This window comes from Notechis scutatus, chromosome 1 (genome assembly GCF_049901735.1).
Source record: "Notechis scutatus isolate UNSWTSFEM ecotype Mainland chromosome 1, rNotScu1.2, whole genome shotgun sequence".
NCBI classification, from domain to species: Eukaryota; Metazoa; Chordata; class Lepidosauria; order Squamata; family Elapidae; genus Notechis; species Notechis scutatus.
This window is the reverse complement of record NC_142009.1, coordinates 15,397,015-15,416,882: the sequence shown is the minus strand read 5'-3', so window position 1 is coordinate 15,416,882 and position 19,868 is coordinate 15,397,015. Positions and strand designations below refer to the sequence as shown.

Genomic DNA, 19,868 nt, shown 5'->3' with positions numbered 1-19,868 from the left:
AATTCCCGGTGGGACTTTTGCTTTCCTGTAAAACTCATTAGTCGGTGTCCCATTTTCTGGAATAATTATGACCAGACATTGACTTCTATGAGCCATCCTTTCTAGTTCCTGAAAAACACCCCTGCATCTTTTTTTGGGTCTTGTCTGTTCAGGGCTAAATGTTCCCATTTCTTGGGGACATTTCACTTCACATGACTTCATTTAGGCCTATCAGATTTGGGCTACAAAAAATTTGAACTATATCATCATCATCATCTTTCTAGAATTATTCCTGCAGGTGCAAGATCCACATTTTGGATCGATGAACAGAATAACAAAGTTGAAAGGGGCTTTGGAGGACTTCTAATGAATGAATGAATGAAATCTTTATTGGCCATGTGTGCTTGGACACACAAGGAATTTGCCTTGGTGCATATGCTCTCATTTACATAAAAAGAAAAGATACATTCGTCAAGAATCATAAGGCACAACAGTTAAAGATAATAGTCATTAATAGTGATAGTGGAATCCCCTGATCAAGCAGGAAACCCATTTCAGACAAATGATCATCTAATCTTTTCTTCCAGTGTTGGAGCAGCCACAACTTCTGCAGGCAAGTCATTCCACTGATTAATTGTTCTGATTGTCAGGGAATTTTTCCTTAGTTCTAGGTCCGTTCTTCCTTTATTAGTTTCCATGCATTGCTTTTTCTCCTGCCTTCAGGTGCTTTGGAGAGAATGGAATGGAATAGAATATGGAATGGAATGGAATGGAATGGAATGGAATGGAATGGAATAGAATAGAATAGAATAGAATAGAATAGAATAGAATAGAATAGAATAGAATATGGAATGGAATGGAATGGAATGGAATAGAATAGAATAGAATAGAATAGAATAGAATAGAATAGAATAGAATAGAATAGAATAGAATAGAATAGAATAGAATAGAATAGAATAGAATAGAAGGGACCTCAGAAGCCTCCTAGTCCAATCCTCTGCTCAGGTAGGAATCCCTATACCATTTCAGACAAATGGTTGTCTAATTCCCCTCTTAAAAACTTGGAGCATTCACAACTTCTGGAGGCAAGTTGTTCTACTGATTAATTGTTCTAACTGTCAGAAAATTTCAGTTCCAGGTGGCTCCTCTCCTTGATTAGTTTCCACCCATTGCTTCTTGTCGTGCCTTCAGGTGCTTTGGAGAATAGATTGACCCCCTCTTACTTGTGGCAACTCCTTAGATATTGGAACATTGCTATCATGTCACTCCTAGTCCTTCTTTTCATCAGACTAGACATACCCAGTTCCTGCAACCATTCTTCATATGCTTTAGCCTCCAGTCCCCTAATCACCTTTGTTGCTCTTCTCTGCACTCTTTCTAGAGTCTCAACATTTTTTTTTTACATCATGGTGACCAAAACTGGGTGCAGTATTTCAAGTGTGGCCTTACCAAGGCCCTATAAAGTGGTATTAACACTTCACATGATCTTGATTCTATCCCTCTGTTAATGCAGCCTAGGACTGTGTTGGCTTTCTTGACAGTTGCAGGACACTCTTGGCTCATATTTAAGTAGGTTGACCCCCTCTACTTTGTGGCAACCATCTTGCACAATCATCTCTCACGATCAAATGCAGCATTTGGGTCCAACTGGGAAATTTTCATATCTGCATTTATTGTGTGTTGCCATCTTTGCTTTGGCCTTCTACGTGGGTGCTTGTTAAAATGGAAAGTGGTGCAGGCAACAATGTGGGGTGCTGCTCGTAGGACATGGCCATACCCCTGTGGGCATTTCTCCTGCATTTTTCTCAGGTATTGGCGCAGTGCCCTTTTGTTGCCATACTGACATGGTCAAGAAGGGAAACACCTAACAACCAACAAAGCATGCACATTTCCATGGCATGTAAAGAGCACTCAATGCATTTGGTGGTTGGCCAGCACTCAGTGCCATATAAAGCTACTGGGCATATCATTGTTTTATACACTTTCAATTTTAGATAGATTTTAGATAGATAATCTACAGTAGCTCTGAATTCATTTCTAGTTTCCTGGTCCTTTTTGTTGCCTTTTGCTGAACCTGCAGCAGTTTCTGTACATTCTTCTTCAAAATCATGACCAGAACTGGGACCAGTACCAAACAGGTAGTCCTCAACTTACAAACCGTAAGAGCCTTGGTGGCACAAGTGGTTAGAGTGCGATACTGTGGACTACTTCTGCTGCCTGCTAGCTGCCTGCAATTTGGCAGTTCAAATCTCCCCAGGCTCAAGGTTGACTCAGCCTTCCATCCTTCTGAGGTGGGTAAAATGAGGACCCAAATTGTTGCATGCAATAGGCTGACTCTGTAAACTGCTTGGAGAGGGCTGTAAAGCACTGTGAAGAGGTATATAAGTCTAAGTGCTATTGCTATTTAGTGACCGTTCAAGTTACAACAGCCAATGGGGAAAAAAGTTATTTCTAATCATTTTTCACACTTACAAGTGTTGCATCATCCCCATAGTCACATGATCAAAATTCAGACGTTTGACCACATGTGACAGTTGTTATTTCCCAGGGTCACATGATCCCTTTTTGCAACCTTCTGACAAGCAAAAACCAATGGGGAAGCCAGGTTCACTTTACAATCGTGTTACTAACTTAACAACTGCAGTGATTCACTTAACAAGGGTAGTAAAATGGGGCAAGGCTGACTTGACAATGGCCCTACATTGGGTTCAATTGTGGCTGTAAGTCCTGGGTTGCTTCCTGGGAGTTGAAAAAATATACTTCTGTTGATCCATCCAAAAAGAAAAAGAAAAATGCCTTGGCTTCCTTTGCAATGACATCATCAACTACTAGTCCCTGACCTTTCCCTCAAACCCCATTTACTAAGCCATCTGATGTCTGTGCATTTCACTTTTCTTCTGTCAGCGAAGAACTCTGCGCTTCCTTCTGTAAAAATGTCCTTGCTGCTCATTTCTGTATTCTATCTGGGTCATTTGCAATGTTATTTCTGTCTTGGGCGGTGTGGGTTTTTCCTCCCAATTTTATATCATCTGCAGATCTGTTAAGTATTTGCTCCGTCTCTGACATATCCATTTGCTTGCTCACAGTGATGGGGTTATCCATTATCCCTGACACTCTTCCCCTCCCCCCTCGGTTCTGCATTCCCCATCCTGTGTCTTTTCCATTTCTTAAACTGACTTCCATCTTCTCTCCTTCACTCCCATTTTTTCTATCTACTAATGCTGGCAGGCAGGAGAATGCGATTTTCTAAGAGGTCTCTCAATGGATTATTTGCAGAAGACTTTTCAAATTAGACCAATGGTTGTAGGCCCTGACCCCTGGACGAAAGGTTTGGGGCAAATTTAGTGCTTGTGTTTCATGACAAAAAATGATCCTTTTGAGCATGGAAGAAAATGAGATTCTCACTTAAGGAGATGCAAAATCCATCTCTCTTTTCTGTACTTATTCCTCCCCAGCTCTACATATTTCTTCAATTTAGGCAAGGGGTGGGCTGCTAGGGGTTTGCAGGGGTTCAGGCAGTGGTGGGATTCAAAAATTTTAACAACCAGTTCTGTGGGCGTGGCTTGGTGGTCATGTGACTGGGTGGACATGGCTTGGTGGTCATGTTATTGGCTGGGTGTGGCCAAGTCAACATCACTCACATCGAGGCATGCATCTCCTTGACTGGCCTCTCATGATTGTGGGGATGCTGCAACAGTCGTAAGTGTGAAAAATGATCATGAGTCACTTTTTTAAGTGCCATTGTAACTTTGAATAGTCACTGCACACAAGCAAAGTACCAGCAAAGGAGGGAAAAAAAAACTCCAGAGAAGTTCCTGAGACAGGAAGTCTAGTCCTGCCAAGAATGTAATAAGGGTTAACAGAGAGGCGGTTTCTGTAAGCAACACCAGAATGTTTCCTTTCTGCCTTCCTTACAGGATTAGCCCAGTAATTTCTTCTAACAACCGGTTCTCCGAACTGCTTAGAATGTTAACAACCGGTTCTAGCGAATAGGTGTGAACTGGTAAAATCCCACCACTGGGTTCGGGAGAGCCCCTAGCTAAGATTCTGTGCAGTTTGGAGAATCCCCAAATCCCACTCCTGGCTGGCCCCACCTACCCCTCCCCTCCCCTCCCAGGAGTCCCCACACTGCCCATTTTGGATGCAGGTAAGTGCAGGGCGTGTACGGAGGTTCGGGGAGGGCAAAAAACGGGCCCCCCAGAAGTCCGGGAAAACCAGAAATGGGCCCATCCATTTCTGGATTCCAGAGAGCCTCCAGAGCCCAGAGAGGCCATTTTCACCGTCCTGGAGGCTTGAAGAAAGCCTCCGGAGCCTGGGAAACGCAAAAGCGCTCCCCCCTGCCTTGGTGCAGGAGGCCAACTAGGCCATACCTACCATGGTCACACCCACCCAGCAACCGGGCAGAGAACCCATTGCTAAAATTTTTGAAGCCCACCCCTGAATTTAGGGTGCTATAAAATTAATTAACTAACAACAATAACAAAAGCCTTCCAAGGTTTTAGGATTATTCTTAGGATTTTCTAAGGGGGGGAATGTGTTTATGCAGAAGGGTGGTGGGCAGTGGTGGGGTTCAATTTTTTTTACTACCAGTTCTATGGGCGTGGCTTGGTGGGCGTGGCAGGGGAAGGATACTGTAAAATCTCCAGTCAGAGGTGGTATTGGCCAGTTCTCTGAACTACTCAAAATTTCTGGCTACTGGTTCTCCAGAACTGGTCAGAACCTGCTGAATACCACCTCTGGTGGTGGGTAGGAAACAGATCTCTTGGTTTTTTTTCCCCAAGGACACATCCTTTTGTAATATTGTTAGTGATAAAAAGGAGCATAGAATGTAGATGTCAGCCTTGAACATTGTGGCTAGAGTAACCTGTCTTAATGAATTAAATCTATATCCAGCTGCATACAGAAGCCTGATGATGGCAGATGAGATTCTGCCGAAATGTTGCTACAACTTTAAAAGCACAACTACAATGACGTGGGAAAATACCCGAACAAAGCTGAATACCATACATACATACATACATACATACATACATACATACATACATACATACATACATATATATATATATATATATATATATATATATATATATATATATATATATATATATATATTCTGAGGTTCTCGGGTATTTGTATGTGGATCTTTGGTTATTGGGTTTCTCTCGCGTAAGATTGGAAGTATCTGAAACGCGTTTGATGAAGTCTCATTCATCATCTTCAGGCTTCTGTCTTCAGCTCTGTGCTGAAGACAGAAGCCTGAAGATGATGAATGAGACTTCATCAAACGTTGCCTAGATACTTCCAATCTTACGTGGGAGAAAACCCGAATAACCAAAGATCCACATATATATATATATATATATATATATATATATATATATATATTTCTGACTGGCCCCGCCCCCATTTATTCTCTGCCTCCCAAGTCCCAGCTGATCGGCTGGGACTTCTTTGGTTGCCCTGCACAGGAGAACGGAGCTGGAAAGCAGGTTAGTGGGGTGGGGAGGGAATGGGATTTTGCAGTATCTTTCCCCTGCCATGCCCACCAAGCCATGCCCACCAAGCCACACCCACAGAACCGGTAGTAAAAACAAATTAATCCCGCCACTGTATGTATGTATGTGTATGTATGTATGTATGTATGTATGTATGTATGTATGTATGTATGTATAGTAAAATCCGATTGATTTTATGATCACCTGTTTTACAACTATCACAATTTATGACTTAAATGGGCAGACTCCATTATGGTCATAAATCAAGGATTACCTGTACATCATCACTTGTATAGGCCTGTGTGAACAAGTGAACTTTATTGAACATTCAGTTTCTCCTCCTCTTCCTCCTCTTCCTCCTCTTCCTCCTCTTCCTCCTCCTCCTCCTCCTCCTCCCTTTTGTAACATTAATGTTATCTGCCCAGTCACTTCTGCATTTGATTTCATACATATTTGAGGCCGTGTAAGTCAGCTTGGCTGTATTTGTTCCTGCTTGGTCTTATCTTCCACCAGCACACCTTGAGGCTGAGTCCTTCAGGATCCAAAAGGTGAATTCTTTGTTCCCACTTTGTAGTTAAAGGAACGACAGCAATTTATTTCTTAGGAAGGAGTGGAATCAAACACGGGGCTTGGATGCAGTGTCCAATCCTGCAAATCCTTCCCCGCCCCCCACCTCACGACACACAGCTTCCAAATGCAACACCACACATCTTCAGCATCACACTTCTGTCACAAAATTAAATTCAGAAGCTTTCCTTGTTAGTCCTTCTCATGGAGCCTCTTCTAAGATAGGAAGTTGCAAAGCACACATACAGCTTTGCTCTATATTGCAGTTCAACTCTTTTAAAAAGTTTTTTTTTTTTTTTATAAAAGTTTTATTGATTTTAACAACAAATAAAAACACATAAAACATAAAACATAACATAAAAACATCATCATTCTTCATAAATTTACAGACAGTGTATCGGTTGGTTTATCACTCCTTTTTGTGCATCTATTTCATAGTCATCATAATAATTATGTTACATAATAACTCATATTATCAATCAACAATTATATATCCTAATATCCTTATTAAACAATCATTTGACTATAATTTAACTAATTCATGCTTAAGCGAGATAACTATAATTTAGTTAATTTATAACAAATCGTAAAATCATACCAAATCTATCTTAATATAATATTCTAAAAATATTATCAAAACCAAAATATATATATATTCTATTATTATATTGTTTTATCTAACCATTGATAAAAAAGATCCCAAACTTCATAGAATTGTTTATCTTCTTGTTCTCTAATTTCAAATGTCAATCTACTCATTTCAGCACATTCCAGTATTTTCTTAATAATTTCTTCCTCTAATGGTATTTTCTCACTCTTCCAATTTCTAGCAAATACAATCCTAGCTGCTGTTAACACATTTACAATCAAATACTTTAAGTTTTTATTAAATGTATCAGGTAAGATTCCCAATAGAAAAATCTCTGGTTTCAAATCTATATGTTTTTTGTCATTTCTTCCAACCATATGCGAATTCTAGTCCAGTATTTCCTGGCCTCCTCACAAGTCCACCACATATGGTAATATGAGCCAGGGATCTGATGACATTTCCAACACTTTTCGGATTTATTCTTGAACATTCTTGCTATTCTTGTCGGGGAAAATGCCACCTGTAAAACATCTTATACAAATGTTCTTTATATGCTACTGACATTGTCATTTTATAATTTTGAAACAACAATTTTTGCCATTTTTCTAAATCAATCCCATATCCAAAGTTCTTCCCCCAAACAATCATTGTTTCTTTGACTTGTTCTTCCTCTAATTTAATTTCCAACAAATAACTATATAGTTTTTTATTCACTTTTTCATCAGCACCTGTCAAAATCCCATCTAAGTCAGTCAATTTATCATAAAATCCTTCTGTTTTAGAATCTTTAAGATACCTTGAGTGTATTTGCGCATATGAAAACCAATTCATCTTTATATCTTGTTCTTCTAGCTTTTGCATCGCTTTTAAGTTCACCCTTTTCATCCAGTATTTCCCCATATCTAACTGTTTGTTCCTTCTTATAAATTATGGGATAGGAAAAAGCTTCAATAGTTGATAACCAAACTGGAATTTTCAAATAACATTGTTTCTTAATTTTCTCCCAATTCAACCATAACGATTCCCGTATATAGTGCCTTCTGAAATAACCCTGCGATTTAGTTCCCTTATACCATAAAAAGCATGCCAACCCAATAATAAATCATGTCCTTCCAATGCCAGTAATCTAGACTTTCTTAACGTTATCCATTCTTTAACCCACATTAAATTTGCAGCTTGATAATACAACTCCCAATTAGGAAAGTTAAAGAGGAGAGACAGCACTATAAGAGCCCTATGTTCATACCTGATAACAAGAAAGGCAGAAAAAAGTGGGGGAGAGTGTGTGGAGAGAAATGAACATTAGGAAGAGAAAATTGGCAGGGGTGATAAAATGGAGGGGTGACATAGCTAGTGTATGTTTTCGTGTATGGACTAGGCCGCAAATTAATTACGATTCTTCCAAGCTAAGTTCTTCATTGTTTCACACCTATAGACAAAATATCACCAGATCAAGGACAATCTAATGATAGTAATCTGCACCTACAATATATCCTGGGAACTATTAGAGATGGGCTGTCTTCACCTCCTTTCTCCCACACTTAATATCTAGGCTGAGTTGCCTCTTACTCCTCTGGAATGCAGTCCCTTCCTGCTCCTCCTTACTATATTCCACAACCATATACAGGTAGACCGTATACTTATGACCACAATTGAGCCCAAAACCTCTGTTGCTAAGTGAGACATTTGTTAATTGAGTTTTGCCCCACTTTACGACTTTCCTTTCCATGGTTGCTAAGTGAATCACTGCAGTAAGTTATGAATCTGGCTTCCCCATTGACACTTTTTTATTTTATTTTATTTTATTTATTTTATTTCTTTGTCAAACATGTGCAAGATAACAAGTATAGGTATGAACATAAACATGAAAAAAAGGGAGTAAATACAGATAAATGGGGACAGTAAGACAGGGACTGTAGGTATGCTGGTGCCCTTATGCACGCCCCCTTTAAGGACCGCTTAGGAATGCGGTGAGGTCCACAGTAGACAGTTTGAAGTTGAAGCTGTGAGGACTTGAGGCTGCAACAATGGAGTCGGGTAGAGCATTCAAGGTGGTTGACCACTCTGAAATAATATTTTCTGCTGACTTTGCTTGTCCGCAGGTCACAAAAGTTGATGATGTGACCTCAGGACATTACAACTGTCATAAATATGAGTCATCTGAATTTTGAACATGTGACTATGGAGATGCTCCAATAATTGTAAGTGTAAAAAATGGTCATGTCACTTTTTTCAGTGCCATTGTAACTTTGGGTCACTAAATGAATTATTGTAAGTCGGGGACTGCCTGTATGTGCTTATGTGTGTGTATATGGATCCTCTTTAGAATATTTTGTTCAAACGCCCCTCCATCTCAACTGCATCACAGAACACAGTTTATTTCCGCTGTCAGGGTTCCAACTGATGCCCTAATTAAATCATGAGCCTCAGGCCAAGCTTCAAAAGAAATCCAGTTATTTATTAGGAGCTTCATGTCAGCATGGACCAAGGGAAGCCAACTCTGACCTCACTTAATTCACACTTTGGCTCTGACCCTGTTTCCCCCACCCCTCAAGATGTGTCATCAGTCACATTGCCCAACAAAGCAATTTTGAGGGTTATAGAAGTCACTCCTTCTGGCCACTGTGGGTCTTTGTGAAGATGACCTTGATATTGACAGCTGGAATGTGCTTTGTTTTGACTGAAATGCAAGTTCCTCGATGCAGCTGTGAGGTTTGATTCCCCATCCCCCTTGCCTATGGCAACTCAAGAGTATGTCAGGAATGCTTCGCGAGTTGACATCACGTTGTTACAAGCAAACCTTTCATAATAAATGTTGCAACTCACATTTACATGGACAAAAATAATAGTGCTGTTGTGTCTTGGGGTATTTTAGGTGAGGAAAAATATTGTTTCCCCCTTTATGCCTAGTGGAGATTGGGGAGGCGTGAATCATCCACAATTTCATTGGTAACTCAATTTGAAAAATCACATCAGTCCAATTGAAATTTCCCTGTTGATTCAGACAATCCAATTCAGATTTGCAAGTCAGTTCCAAGAATTCTGTTCAGAAAAAATGCTTTTGCAGGTACAAGAGTCCATCAAAATGCTGACAGGGGTATGTGGTATTTCAATTCAATCTGGAGTCATCTGGTTCAATTTTATTTTTCAACTCAGTTCAGAATTTTGCTTTGAAACAGATTATTATATTGAGGGAATCACTTTCTAACAGAAGTTCTGAAATGAATATTGGCCCAGCTATAGTGGAGTAGCTTGTTACCTCTATTGGGCTTGTCAGCAAAGGGATCTAAGTAACTTGAAGGTGTGATGTTCAGTGATTACTTCTGAAGGTCCAGAGATAAGCATCTAGGATATTAAAGCGTTTGAAGTCAATCAAAGGAAGAATGGTGGAAAGAGCTGGCTATGTACCGCCACTTGAGAAGACAAGATTAAGGGATGCTAGGAGAGCTGTCTTAAAACATCTGAAGGGCTGTTAGATGGAAGAAAGGGCAGATTTATTTTCCATTGTTCATTTGTTCAGAATTAAAGGATGGACATCACAGGGGGACAGATTTGGGGTAACATCAAGCAAATGGCCACAGCTGTTCAACAGCTTTAATGGCCACAGCTGTTCAACAGTGGGGCAGATGCTGTCTAAAGACAATGCATTCTCTTTTGGAGGAGAGCTAAGCAGTCCTTGGTTTGATTTCCAAAAGGTTGCTTTGGAGCATAAACACTGTGATGGAATGTGTGGTTGAAGAAGGAGATAGGGCAGGGGCAGGGGTGGGATTCTACCAGTTCGCACCTATTCGCTAGAACCAGTTGTTAACATTCTAAGCAATTTGGAGAACCGGTTGTTAGAAGAAATTACTGGCCTAATCCTGTAAGGAAGGCAGGAAGGAAACGTTCTGATGTTGCTTACAGAAATTGCCTCTCCGTTAACCCTTATTACATTCTTGGCAGGACTAGACTTCCTGTCTCAGGAACTTCTCTGGAGTTTTTTCCCCCTCCTTTGCTGATACTTTGCTTGTGTGGAGTGACCATTCAAAGTTACAGTGGCACTGAAAAAAGTGACTTATGACCATTTTTCACACTTACGACTATTGCAGCATCCCCACAGTCATGAGAGGCCAGGCAAGGAGATGCATGCCTCGATGTGAGTGATATTGAGTTGGCCACACCCAGCCAATAACATGACCACCAAGCCATGTCCACCCAGTCACATGACCACCAAGCCACGCCCACCACCTAAGCCATGCCCACAGAATCGGTTGATAAAAATTTTGAATCCTACCCCTGGGCAGGGGTCCCCAACCTTTGTATCTTCATGGCTTGGCTAGGGGGGAGAGGAGACCTGAGCCATGCAAGTGGGGGGGGGGGCATGCACACACAGGCAGCTCAATTTGGGTGAGCAGTGGGCTGGCATGCATGTGCATGCACAGGTTGGGGACCTCTGAGATCGGGGATATGTCAGTAATGGCACTGCATATTCCCAGAGAGAGGTGCCATGCAAGAGACTGCATAGTCTTGAACTGGATAGAGAAGGGAAGAAAAAGTGCAGGGTAGCCATACCCGAGAATCTCCCAGAATAAATCTAGTAGGTGAATATCAAGCATGGGAAAATCAAAAACCAAGGCAGTTCAAATGAATTTTATTGCAAGCTTATGCTCTTTACAAGGATCTGAAGGACTAATGGTCAAAGCAAATTGGCAGTAGATAAGAGTCAATGGAATTCAAGGTGCCTGGACTCTTGTGGGCACAAAGGGACTTGAGACTGATGGTGTGTTTGACCCCTTCCTCAGGCTCACCTGGCCATCTCCTATGGTGAGAAGGTTATAGCTGTAATCTGGTAAGATTTTGTCTACTGGTATAATCAAATTCTTTTTAACTGGACTTAATTAGTTGTCCCAAAGGTGCTTTGTCAAGAGGCAACTGGACTTTCTGTTTTTTCTTTGAAAATGTTTCACTTCTCATCCAAGAAGCTTCTTCAGAGCTGATGCTTCTTGGATGAGAAGTGAAATGTTTTCAAAGAAAAAACAGAAAGTTCAGTTGCCTCTTGACAAAGCACCTTTGGGACAACCATGACCTGGATGATTGAGAATCTCCATAGACATTGGACTCAATGGGATTTTTCTAGGAGCCTGGGTTTGACACACCTGTTAGCCACACCTCAAAGCTGTCATGCCCTTTTCTATTTGTTCATGAATCTGAAGTGTTGAACAGCCCTAGTATTTAAGTGGGAGTACATCTCAATTTGCAGGTCCCTCATTGAACAGGAGGTCTAAGAGGGTCTCAGGAATGCCATATTAGCTTTTGTGCATTCTGATCATATACTATTGAGAATGATTTATTCTCTTTTTCATCCCCTCTGGGCAAGTCACTTAAACTAGGTATTTGGTGTTGCAATGGAAACACGGAACTTTATATACTTGCGTAAGAGTGCAAGTAGAAAAAGGGAATCACTTTTGTTGATGAATGGGACATTGATCTATTGTAGATCACAGGAGACATTATAGCCAAAAGGAAGCTGGATGCTGGGTCTAGGCTGCCAAAAATTCTCTCTGGACCAAGAAGAGATGCTGAAATCACCCAAATGTATATATAACAGCTGTTCTTTTGGTGAGCAGAAGCAGCAACTGGTGTTTTTTGAGTTCATTTGTAATGAGCTAGGAGTTGTGAGATTTCATCATGCTCAGAGCTGTTAACATAGCCTTTTTGTGGATTCAAGATTCAACCATACCTCATCTTTTCAATCCCTTTGTGTTTTATTTATAATATTTATTGTATGTTAAATATTGAAAAGCATTCATAATAACAAATTTGGCATCAGCTGGTTGAGTTCTTCAATCCATTGAAAAAGAAAGTAACTAAATGTGCTAGTGGGGATTTTTAAAAAAATGTTCAGCAAGAAGGTGACAATAGTGTTGATTTTAGGAAGTTTTAAACAGACTAAAGGTTAGTTGGATTTGAATTAAAGAAGAACTTTGATGTTAATTAAAAGGATGCTTTCTTGTGGGAAAATTTGTTTTGTTCATATTTAAGCTGAAAATATGACTCTGAAGGTTCAATATTCAAGGGTACCAGATGGTATCCCTAAAAGAATTGTTTGATATTTGGGTATAAGAGATGTTCAAGTTATTTAACTCTGTAATAGAATAAAATCTGCTATTGAAAAGGAAGATTCACTGAATAAAACTGAAGTGATTTTAAGGATTTAAGAATTATAACCCATAAGAAAGAGATGGAAATAATGGATCTACAAATGTAATTTGCACAGAAAATTTGCACAGAAAAAAAAAGCACAGAAGGGATTTGCTGGAGTTAATATATTGGAACTACAGAAAGATGATAAGAATTTTGAAAGAAGAGATAAAGAAACTATGAGAAACAGATGTTAGAGCTTCTTTTGTAGGATTTTTGTGGGAAAAAGAAGAAAAATACAACACTGATTTATTTGATCATGGTTAAAATAATGGACTTATTTCTGGTGATGTCTTTTTTTTACAGATTGGATTATGATTGTTATTTATGATAATGTTTACTTGTGGGTATTGGATATCATTTGTAATACTTATATTATTTTTTTCAGATAAATAATGGGTTGCTATTTCTGGTGATATTTAATGGTTTCTTTTGATTGGGACTGGATGATGAATTGGGCTTTGATTATTTAAAGAGAAGGATTAGGAGGAATTTATTGAAATGGAAGTGGAGATATAAATACTTAAGGTGTTATTTTTGATAACCTTTACTGGGCTTCTACTGATAAATAAGAAAACATGAAGATTTAGAGATATGCTTATAGAAAATTGGCTGAGCTATGGAATACAGAAATGTTTGATTGTATTTTAAAAGACATGATAATTTGTGATGTGCAATACTTGCTGGGGATGAGAGGAAAATTTCTTTTTCTATTTTTTTCTTTTTTTTAGATATTTTTTATGTCACCCTTGTTGTTTTTATAAATAACTCAAACTGACAAACATACTTAATACTCCTTCCTCCTCCTATTTCCCCCACAATGCAATCCACCTTATAAGCAATAGTGTCCTCTTCACAGATGATGTAAAACTATTCAACACTACCAACAATGCTACTGTCCTTCAAAATGACCTTGATTATGTGTCTGAATGATCAAACATTTGGCAACTCCAAATCTCAACCAACAAATGCTCTGTTCTACACATTGGTAAAAAAAATAAATCAGTACACCAAATACAAGCTAGGCAGATATGACCTCATTGACAACCCTCACTCTGTCAAGAACCTTGGAGTACTCACATCAAACAACCTAAGCGCCAGAGCTCACTGTAACAGCATCGTCAAAAAGGCATTAAAAGTTGTAGTTGTAAATCTAATCTTACGAAGCTTCTCCTCCGGTAATATTGAATTGCTAACTAGGGCATACAAAATCTTTGCTAGACCAATACTCGAATACAATCCATCTGTCTGGAATCCGCACTGTATATCGGACATTAATACAATTGAGTGAGTCCAGAAGTATTTCACAAGAAGAGTACTACACTCCTCTGCTCGCAACAGAATACCCCAGTGGTGACTAACCTTTTGGGGCTCCTGTGCCAAAAATTTTGCATGTGCTTGTACGCTCACACTCACATGCTGGCACCCAGAAGCCAATGCGCGCTCCCACACCCCCTATGCATGCATGTGCAATCCCCACCCGCTGACGCCTTACCTGCACTGAGCCCCAAAGCTGATTTTTGGCTGGTTTGAGGCCTTTTTCGACCTCCCAGAGGCTTGAGGAAGGCTTCTGCAGGCTTTGCAAGCTGAAAACTAGACCCGTTTTGTCACTTCCGGTATTTTCAGAAAAATAGGAAGTGACACATATGCGCATGCACTTGCCAGGCACTCACATGGCCTAATGGCCACCAGACCATAGCTCAGTAGTGAGGCATGGCCCACAGGTTGAGGACCCCTGAGTTAGAGGCATCCTGTCATTAAATGTACTGCTTCATTGATGGCAATGTCAACTTGTCTTGCATGTGCAGATGCATCCCACACTGGAGCAGCATTGAAGGAAAAACCAAAAGACCCCCTCCCTTAAAACTGTAATATCCATAGAGCAGTGATGGCTAACCTTTCTGTCCTCACGTGCCAAAAGTGTGTGCATGCATGCCAGCACCCATAAGGCAATGCACACAGTAGGCCCCATGCCCCCTGCACATGCACACATGACCCCCTGCACATGTTCCATGCTCTCTACGCATGCGTGTGCGACCACCCCACATGTGCCATGTGTTTCTGCACTTCCAGCACGCATGTCATAGGTTCACCATCAACTCCATCAACCAATCAAGAGGCAGCAGCGCAGCCAACCAGCACACCAGCTCCCACCACAAGTATTTATAGAGAGACAGCAGCTCCGATCACACACTGCTTGCACTGGCACGAAGCCGAAAGCACCAGCCTGAGGATGGCGAGTGGGACCTCGCCGAAACATCGTCAAGATACTCTTAATCTTACATGGGAAAAGACCCAAACAAACCTATACCTACACACACACACACACATATACATATACCTATATACCTATATACCTATATGCCTATATGCCTATATACCTATATACCTATATACCTATATACATATATACATATATATGCAGGTCTTGGCGTGTTCAGGTCTTTTCCCATGTAAGATTGAGAAACATCTTGGCAACGTTTCGACAAGGTCCCACTCGCCATCTTCAGGCTGGTGCTTTCTGCTTCTTGCTTATGCGAGCAAAGCGTGATCAGAGCTGCCGTCTCCCTATATGTACTGCTGGAGAGGTTGGCTTTAGTTTGTTTTCCTTAACACCGTTGGGCTTAACAGAGTTGATGTTTGCAGATTGGCTGGCTTCCTAGGACACACCATCCACCGGAAGAAAACACACACCAACCGCTACTTAAATGCACAATCCCATCACCACCCTGCACAGATCAACTCCATAGCCAAGACCCTCATCTCCAGAACCAAACGCCTAGCCAACAAAGACCACCTGAGAACAGAATTACACACCCTCACAAATGTATGAATTTCCAGTGGATTCCAAAGAAGCACAATTACCAACCTAATCCTAAGGGAGACACCACCCAGAAACCGAGACACAGAACAGGATAGCGGTATCGCCCTCCTCCACTACATCAAAGGCACCACAGATAAAATCAGCAAAATTCTTCACAAACACAATATCAGGACAGCCTTCGGCACTGACCAAAAAATAACCAACATCCTAAGAAACCCCAAAGACAAGATCCAGCTAGAAAACCAAGGAGTTTATGAAATACCATGCAACAATTGCCCAGCCACATACATTTGACAAACCAACAGGAGAATAAATGCACGCATCACAGAACACAACCACACAGTCAGAAAAGAAGAAAATACTTCTTCCCTTTTCCAGCACCTTAAAGTCACAGGACATGAAATTAATTTTGAGGGAACCAAATTAATCTCCAATACTGAACACTTCAACAAGAAAATAATCAGGGAAGCCATTGAAATAGAGAAACACCCCCATAACATGAATAAACGGGATGATGCCTCCCACCTACCAGACATCTGGAAACTAGCCCTTATCAACAAACGAGTCCCAGCCACGAAAACCAACACCAGACCCAAAACAACACATGACACCACCACCATTCTCCCTCACCACACTCAAACCCAAACCCATCCCATAGATGAAAGACAACCACCGTCCGGAAACCAGACCACAGCTGCATCACCAGCTGCCACACACCCCGACCCCCAAACCAAGCAAATGGACACACGCCATGAACCAGACCTCAAACTCGGAGCCAAACCAAAACCCGGAATGTCACATCACAGCCACCCACTCAGGATATCACATCACAGAACTCAGGAGGTTATACCACAAAACCTCAGGATGTTGCCACACAGCCAACGACCCAGGAGATTACAGCACAAGACCCAGGATGTCACAACAATAGAAGTCAGAAGGTCATCACACAGCCCATGACCCAGGTCATTACAACCCAGGAGGCTGATAGACACACAGCCAATACCTCAGCCACATGTTCTTAAGAAAAAGCCAGCCAATCTGCAATCATCAACTTCATCAACCAATCAAGAAATAACAACACAGCCAACCTCCCCACCGGTATATATAGGGAGACGGCAGCTCCGATCACGCTTTGCTCGCATAAGCACGAAGCTGAAAGCACCAGTTTGAGTGGGACCTCGTCGAAACATCACCAAGATGCTCTCAATCTTGCATAGGAAAAGACTCACGCAACACGCACAAGACCATACACATATATATATATATATATATATATATATATATATATATATATATATATGTATGTATGTATGTATGTATGTATGTATGTATGTATGTATGTATTGTGTCTTCTGTATGTCATACAATGCTTGAAGAATATATATATATATATGTGTGTCACTTTTTGGCTCCCCATTCTTCTGCCTCCTGGTTTCTAGTCCAGTGTCTTAACACATTTGATGTTTTTTTCTCTTCTGCACTTTTTAATTTTTAAACAATTTTAATGTATTTCTCTACTATATTGTTGCATTGATTTTGGTTTTACTTAATATAATCCTTAATAAAATGATTGGGAAAGAAAAACCAATGCAAGTAAAAAAGAAAAGAGCTTAGGCGGGAAGTCATCATACATATTTATCATTTTTGTGCCACCATGGCTCGCTGGATACACCTCATTTACACTGAGTAATGCAAATCTTCCAGATGTCCTAGCGGAATAAAATGGATCTGAAAGGTACCATCTTGGAAGGTAGCAACGGAGGTTAGGATATGTGAATATGAGGTGTTTCCAGTTACTGACTTTCTGTTGTTGTCTTTTCTCCTTTGTCTCAATCTTCCCAGGTATGGCTGTGTGGTGGCAGCATGGAGGTTCTCCCCTGTTCTCGAGTGGCCCACATTGAGCGCAAGAAAAAGCCGTACAATAACAACATTGGTTTCTACACCAAGAGGAACGCACTGCGGGTGGCCGAGGTCTGGATGGATGATTACAAGTCCCATGTATATATCGCATGGAACCTTCCATTGGAGGTGAGTCAACAAACTTAGGTCTCCATCATTTGCCTTGTCTCTTAATGTCCTTGATGTGAATCTGTGAGGGACTATGTCTATAGCAGAGAATCTTTCAGCCTTTTGTAGGCATCATATTTGTACAAAGGGCCATGGTGGCATAGTGGTTAGAGTGCAGTACTGCAGGCTACTTCTGCTGACTGCCGTCTGCCTTCAATTTGGCAGTTTGAATCTCACCTGGCTCAAGGTTGACTCAATTTTCAATCCTTCTGAGGTGGGTAAAATGAGCAGCCAGATTGTTGGGGGCAATTTGCTGACGCTGTAAACCACTTAGAGAGGGCTGTAAAGCACTGTGAAGCGGTATATAAGTCTATTGCTATTGCTACAAACACACACACTACATAAACCACACAGTAGATCTGTCATACAAAGAGGCTAAAGAAATCTAATTCCTCCTTTTTTGAATTCCTCCTGCTCCAGATCTTTTTTCCTCTTTTATGAGAGGGAGGAGACCGTGACCTTCTTTTCAGACATTGCTGGAACAAGTGATTTCATCACTAGTTGCCAATCTGCTAGCTTTCAACTTGTCAAATGGGGGTGAAGAAAGTGCGAACTTTGCTCCAGACAGAAAAAATATGTGTCATGGCCCATCTCTTAGCACCAGAAACCACTCTGATTTTCTTTCTCTTTCTCTTCTTTGTTTACATTTTAATGGAAAGGCAAAAAAAGAAAAAAATGAGGAGGAATAGAGATGGATAACTTGGTTATTATGGTACTCAAGCAACTTTGGAAGCTCCCAAATAAGATCACCAGAGGTTTCATATGGACCGAATTCTAGGAACTGTGATGGGCTGGAAAATGGACCTCAGCTTCAGATTTTGCTTTTTCATTTGGAAGTACATAATTTCCACATGAACATGTTTCATGAACCTGTAGGAGATGACCAGGGGGAGCCTGAGAGCAGGGTCAAATGCACCCTTTGTTTGGAGTCTACACCCCCATAAGAGACCTAAGTCCTGCCCCTTGACGTTAGTAGTTCTGATTCTTGTGTATAAGTTGCAAGGAATAAACTTGCAGTCCTTTTTTTTTTTTAATCTCGATCCTGGGTCCTGGATTCTTGCACCTGACAGAACCCACCTGAGTGCCAATTTAATTGAAAAGTTCCACTTTTGACAGAGATGAGCAATATGACCCCATTGGCCATAAGTGACCCCACCTGTCCATTTATATAGATCACGGGGGTGTCAATCTCAAGGCCCAGGGGCCAGAACTAGTCCATGAGGTGCTTAGATTTGGCCCATGGGACCACCCTGGAAACAGCAAAGGACCAGCCCGAAGTGTCTCTGCCAGCGAAAACGGAGTTCATGAGGGCCGCACGCAACCCTCCCAAGCTCCGTTTTTGTTGGCAGAGGGCTGCAGGAGGCCGTCACAGCCGAAAATGGGAGCCCGTTCTCATGGCAGAGAGCACCCCTCAACACAAATGACATCATGCTGGCAATACCCACCCCAGCCATGCCCACCCTGGCCTTCCAAGGTCAAGCACCACCCTGATGTGGCTCTCAATGAACTCGAGTTTGATAGCCCTGATATAGATACTGGAGCCCAAGCCACTTCCTACCAGTGAATTTTGATGGCTCTAATTGTTTACTATCAGCCTCCCATGAATGCTAAAATGGTTGTGTCTACAGAGATTCTCAGTCATCCAGGTCATGGTTGTCAAAAGGCAACTGGACTTTCTTTCTTTTTTCCTTGAAGACGTTTCACTTCTCATCCAAACAGCTTCTTGAAGAATCTTCTTGGATGAGAAGTGAAATGTCTTCAAGGAAAAACCAAAGAAAGTCCAGTTGCCTCCTGAAAAAGCACCTTTGGGACTTAAATGGTTAAATCTGAAAGGCTTTTTACAAGTGTCTTGCTTTAAGTATGTCCCCAGAGAGGAGGCTTTAAATTGCTATTTTTCTCAACCCTCATTCGAATAAGAACATGAGAAATAAAACCTAAAAGCAAACAAATATATAAAAGTGCAGAGGGAATCCATCCATACCTCTGTGACTTTATTTTTCCTGAATGTAAGTAAGGCAAACTTACAATGAATTCCAATTCCCGAAGATTTCATGGATATGTCATGGATATGTTTCTTGGAAACAATGTGGAAGCGCTTTGCAATTGCCTTTTTAATTTCTTTTTTTCCTCCCAATGCATCACCTGCTGGTCTCACATTCTAATA

General features: G+C 41.0%; 1 protein-coding gene across 2 annotated transcripts in view; it reads left to right on the top strand.

The window, feature by feature from the left end:
- GALNT17 (polypeptide N-acetylgalactosaminyltransferase 17) overlaps positions 1-19,868 on the top strand; it is a 339,139-nt gene that overhangs the window by 286,805 nt on the left and 32,466 nt on the right. For both annotated transcript variants that reach the window (XM_087957552.1, XM_087957547.1), the window contains exon 7: positions 17,480-17,665. In XM_087957552.1, the coding sequence (XP_087813678.1) occupies positions 17,480-17,665 (186 nt within the window). The remainder of the gene's footprint in view (positions 1-17,479; positions 17,666-19,868) is intronic.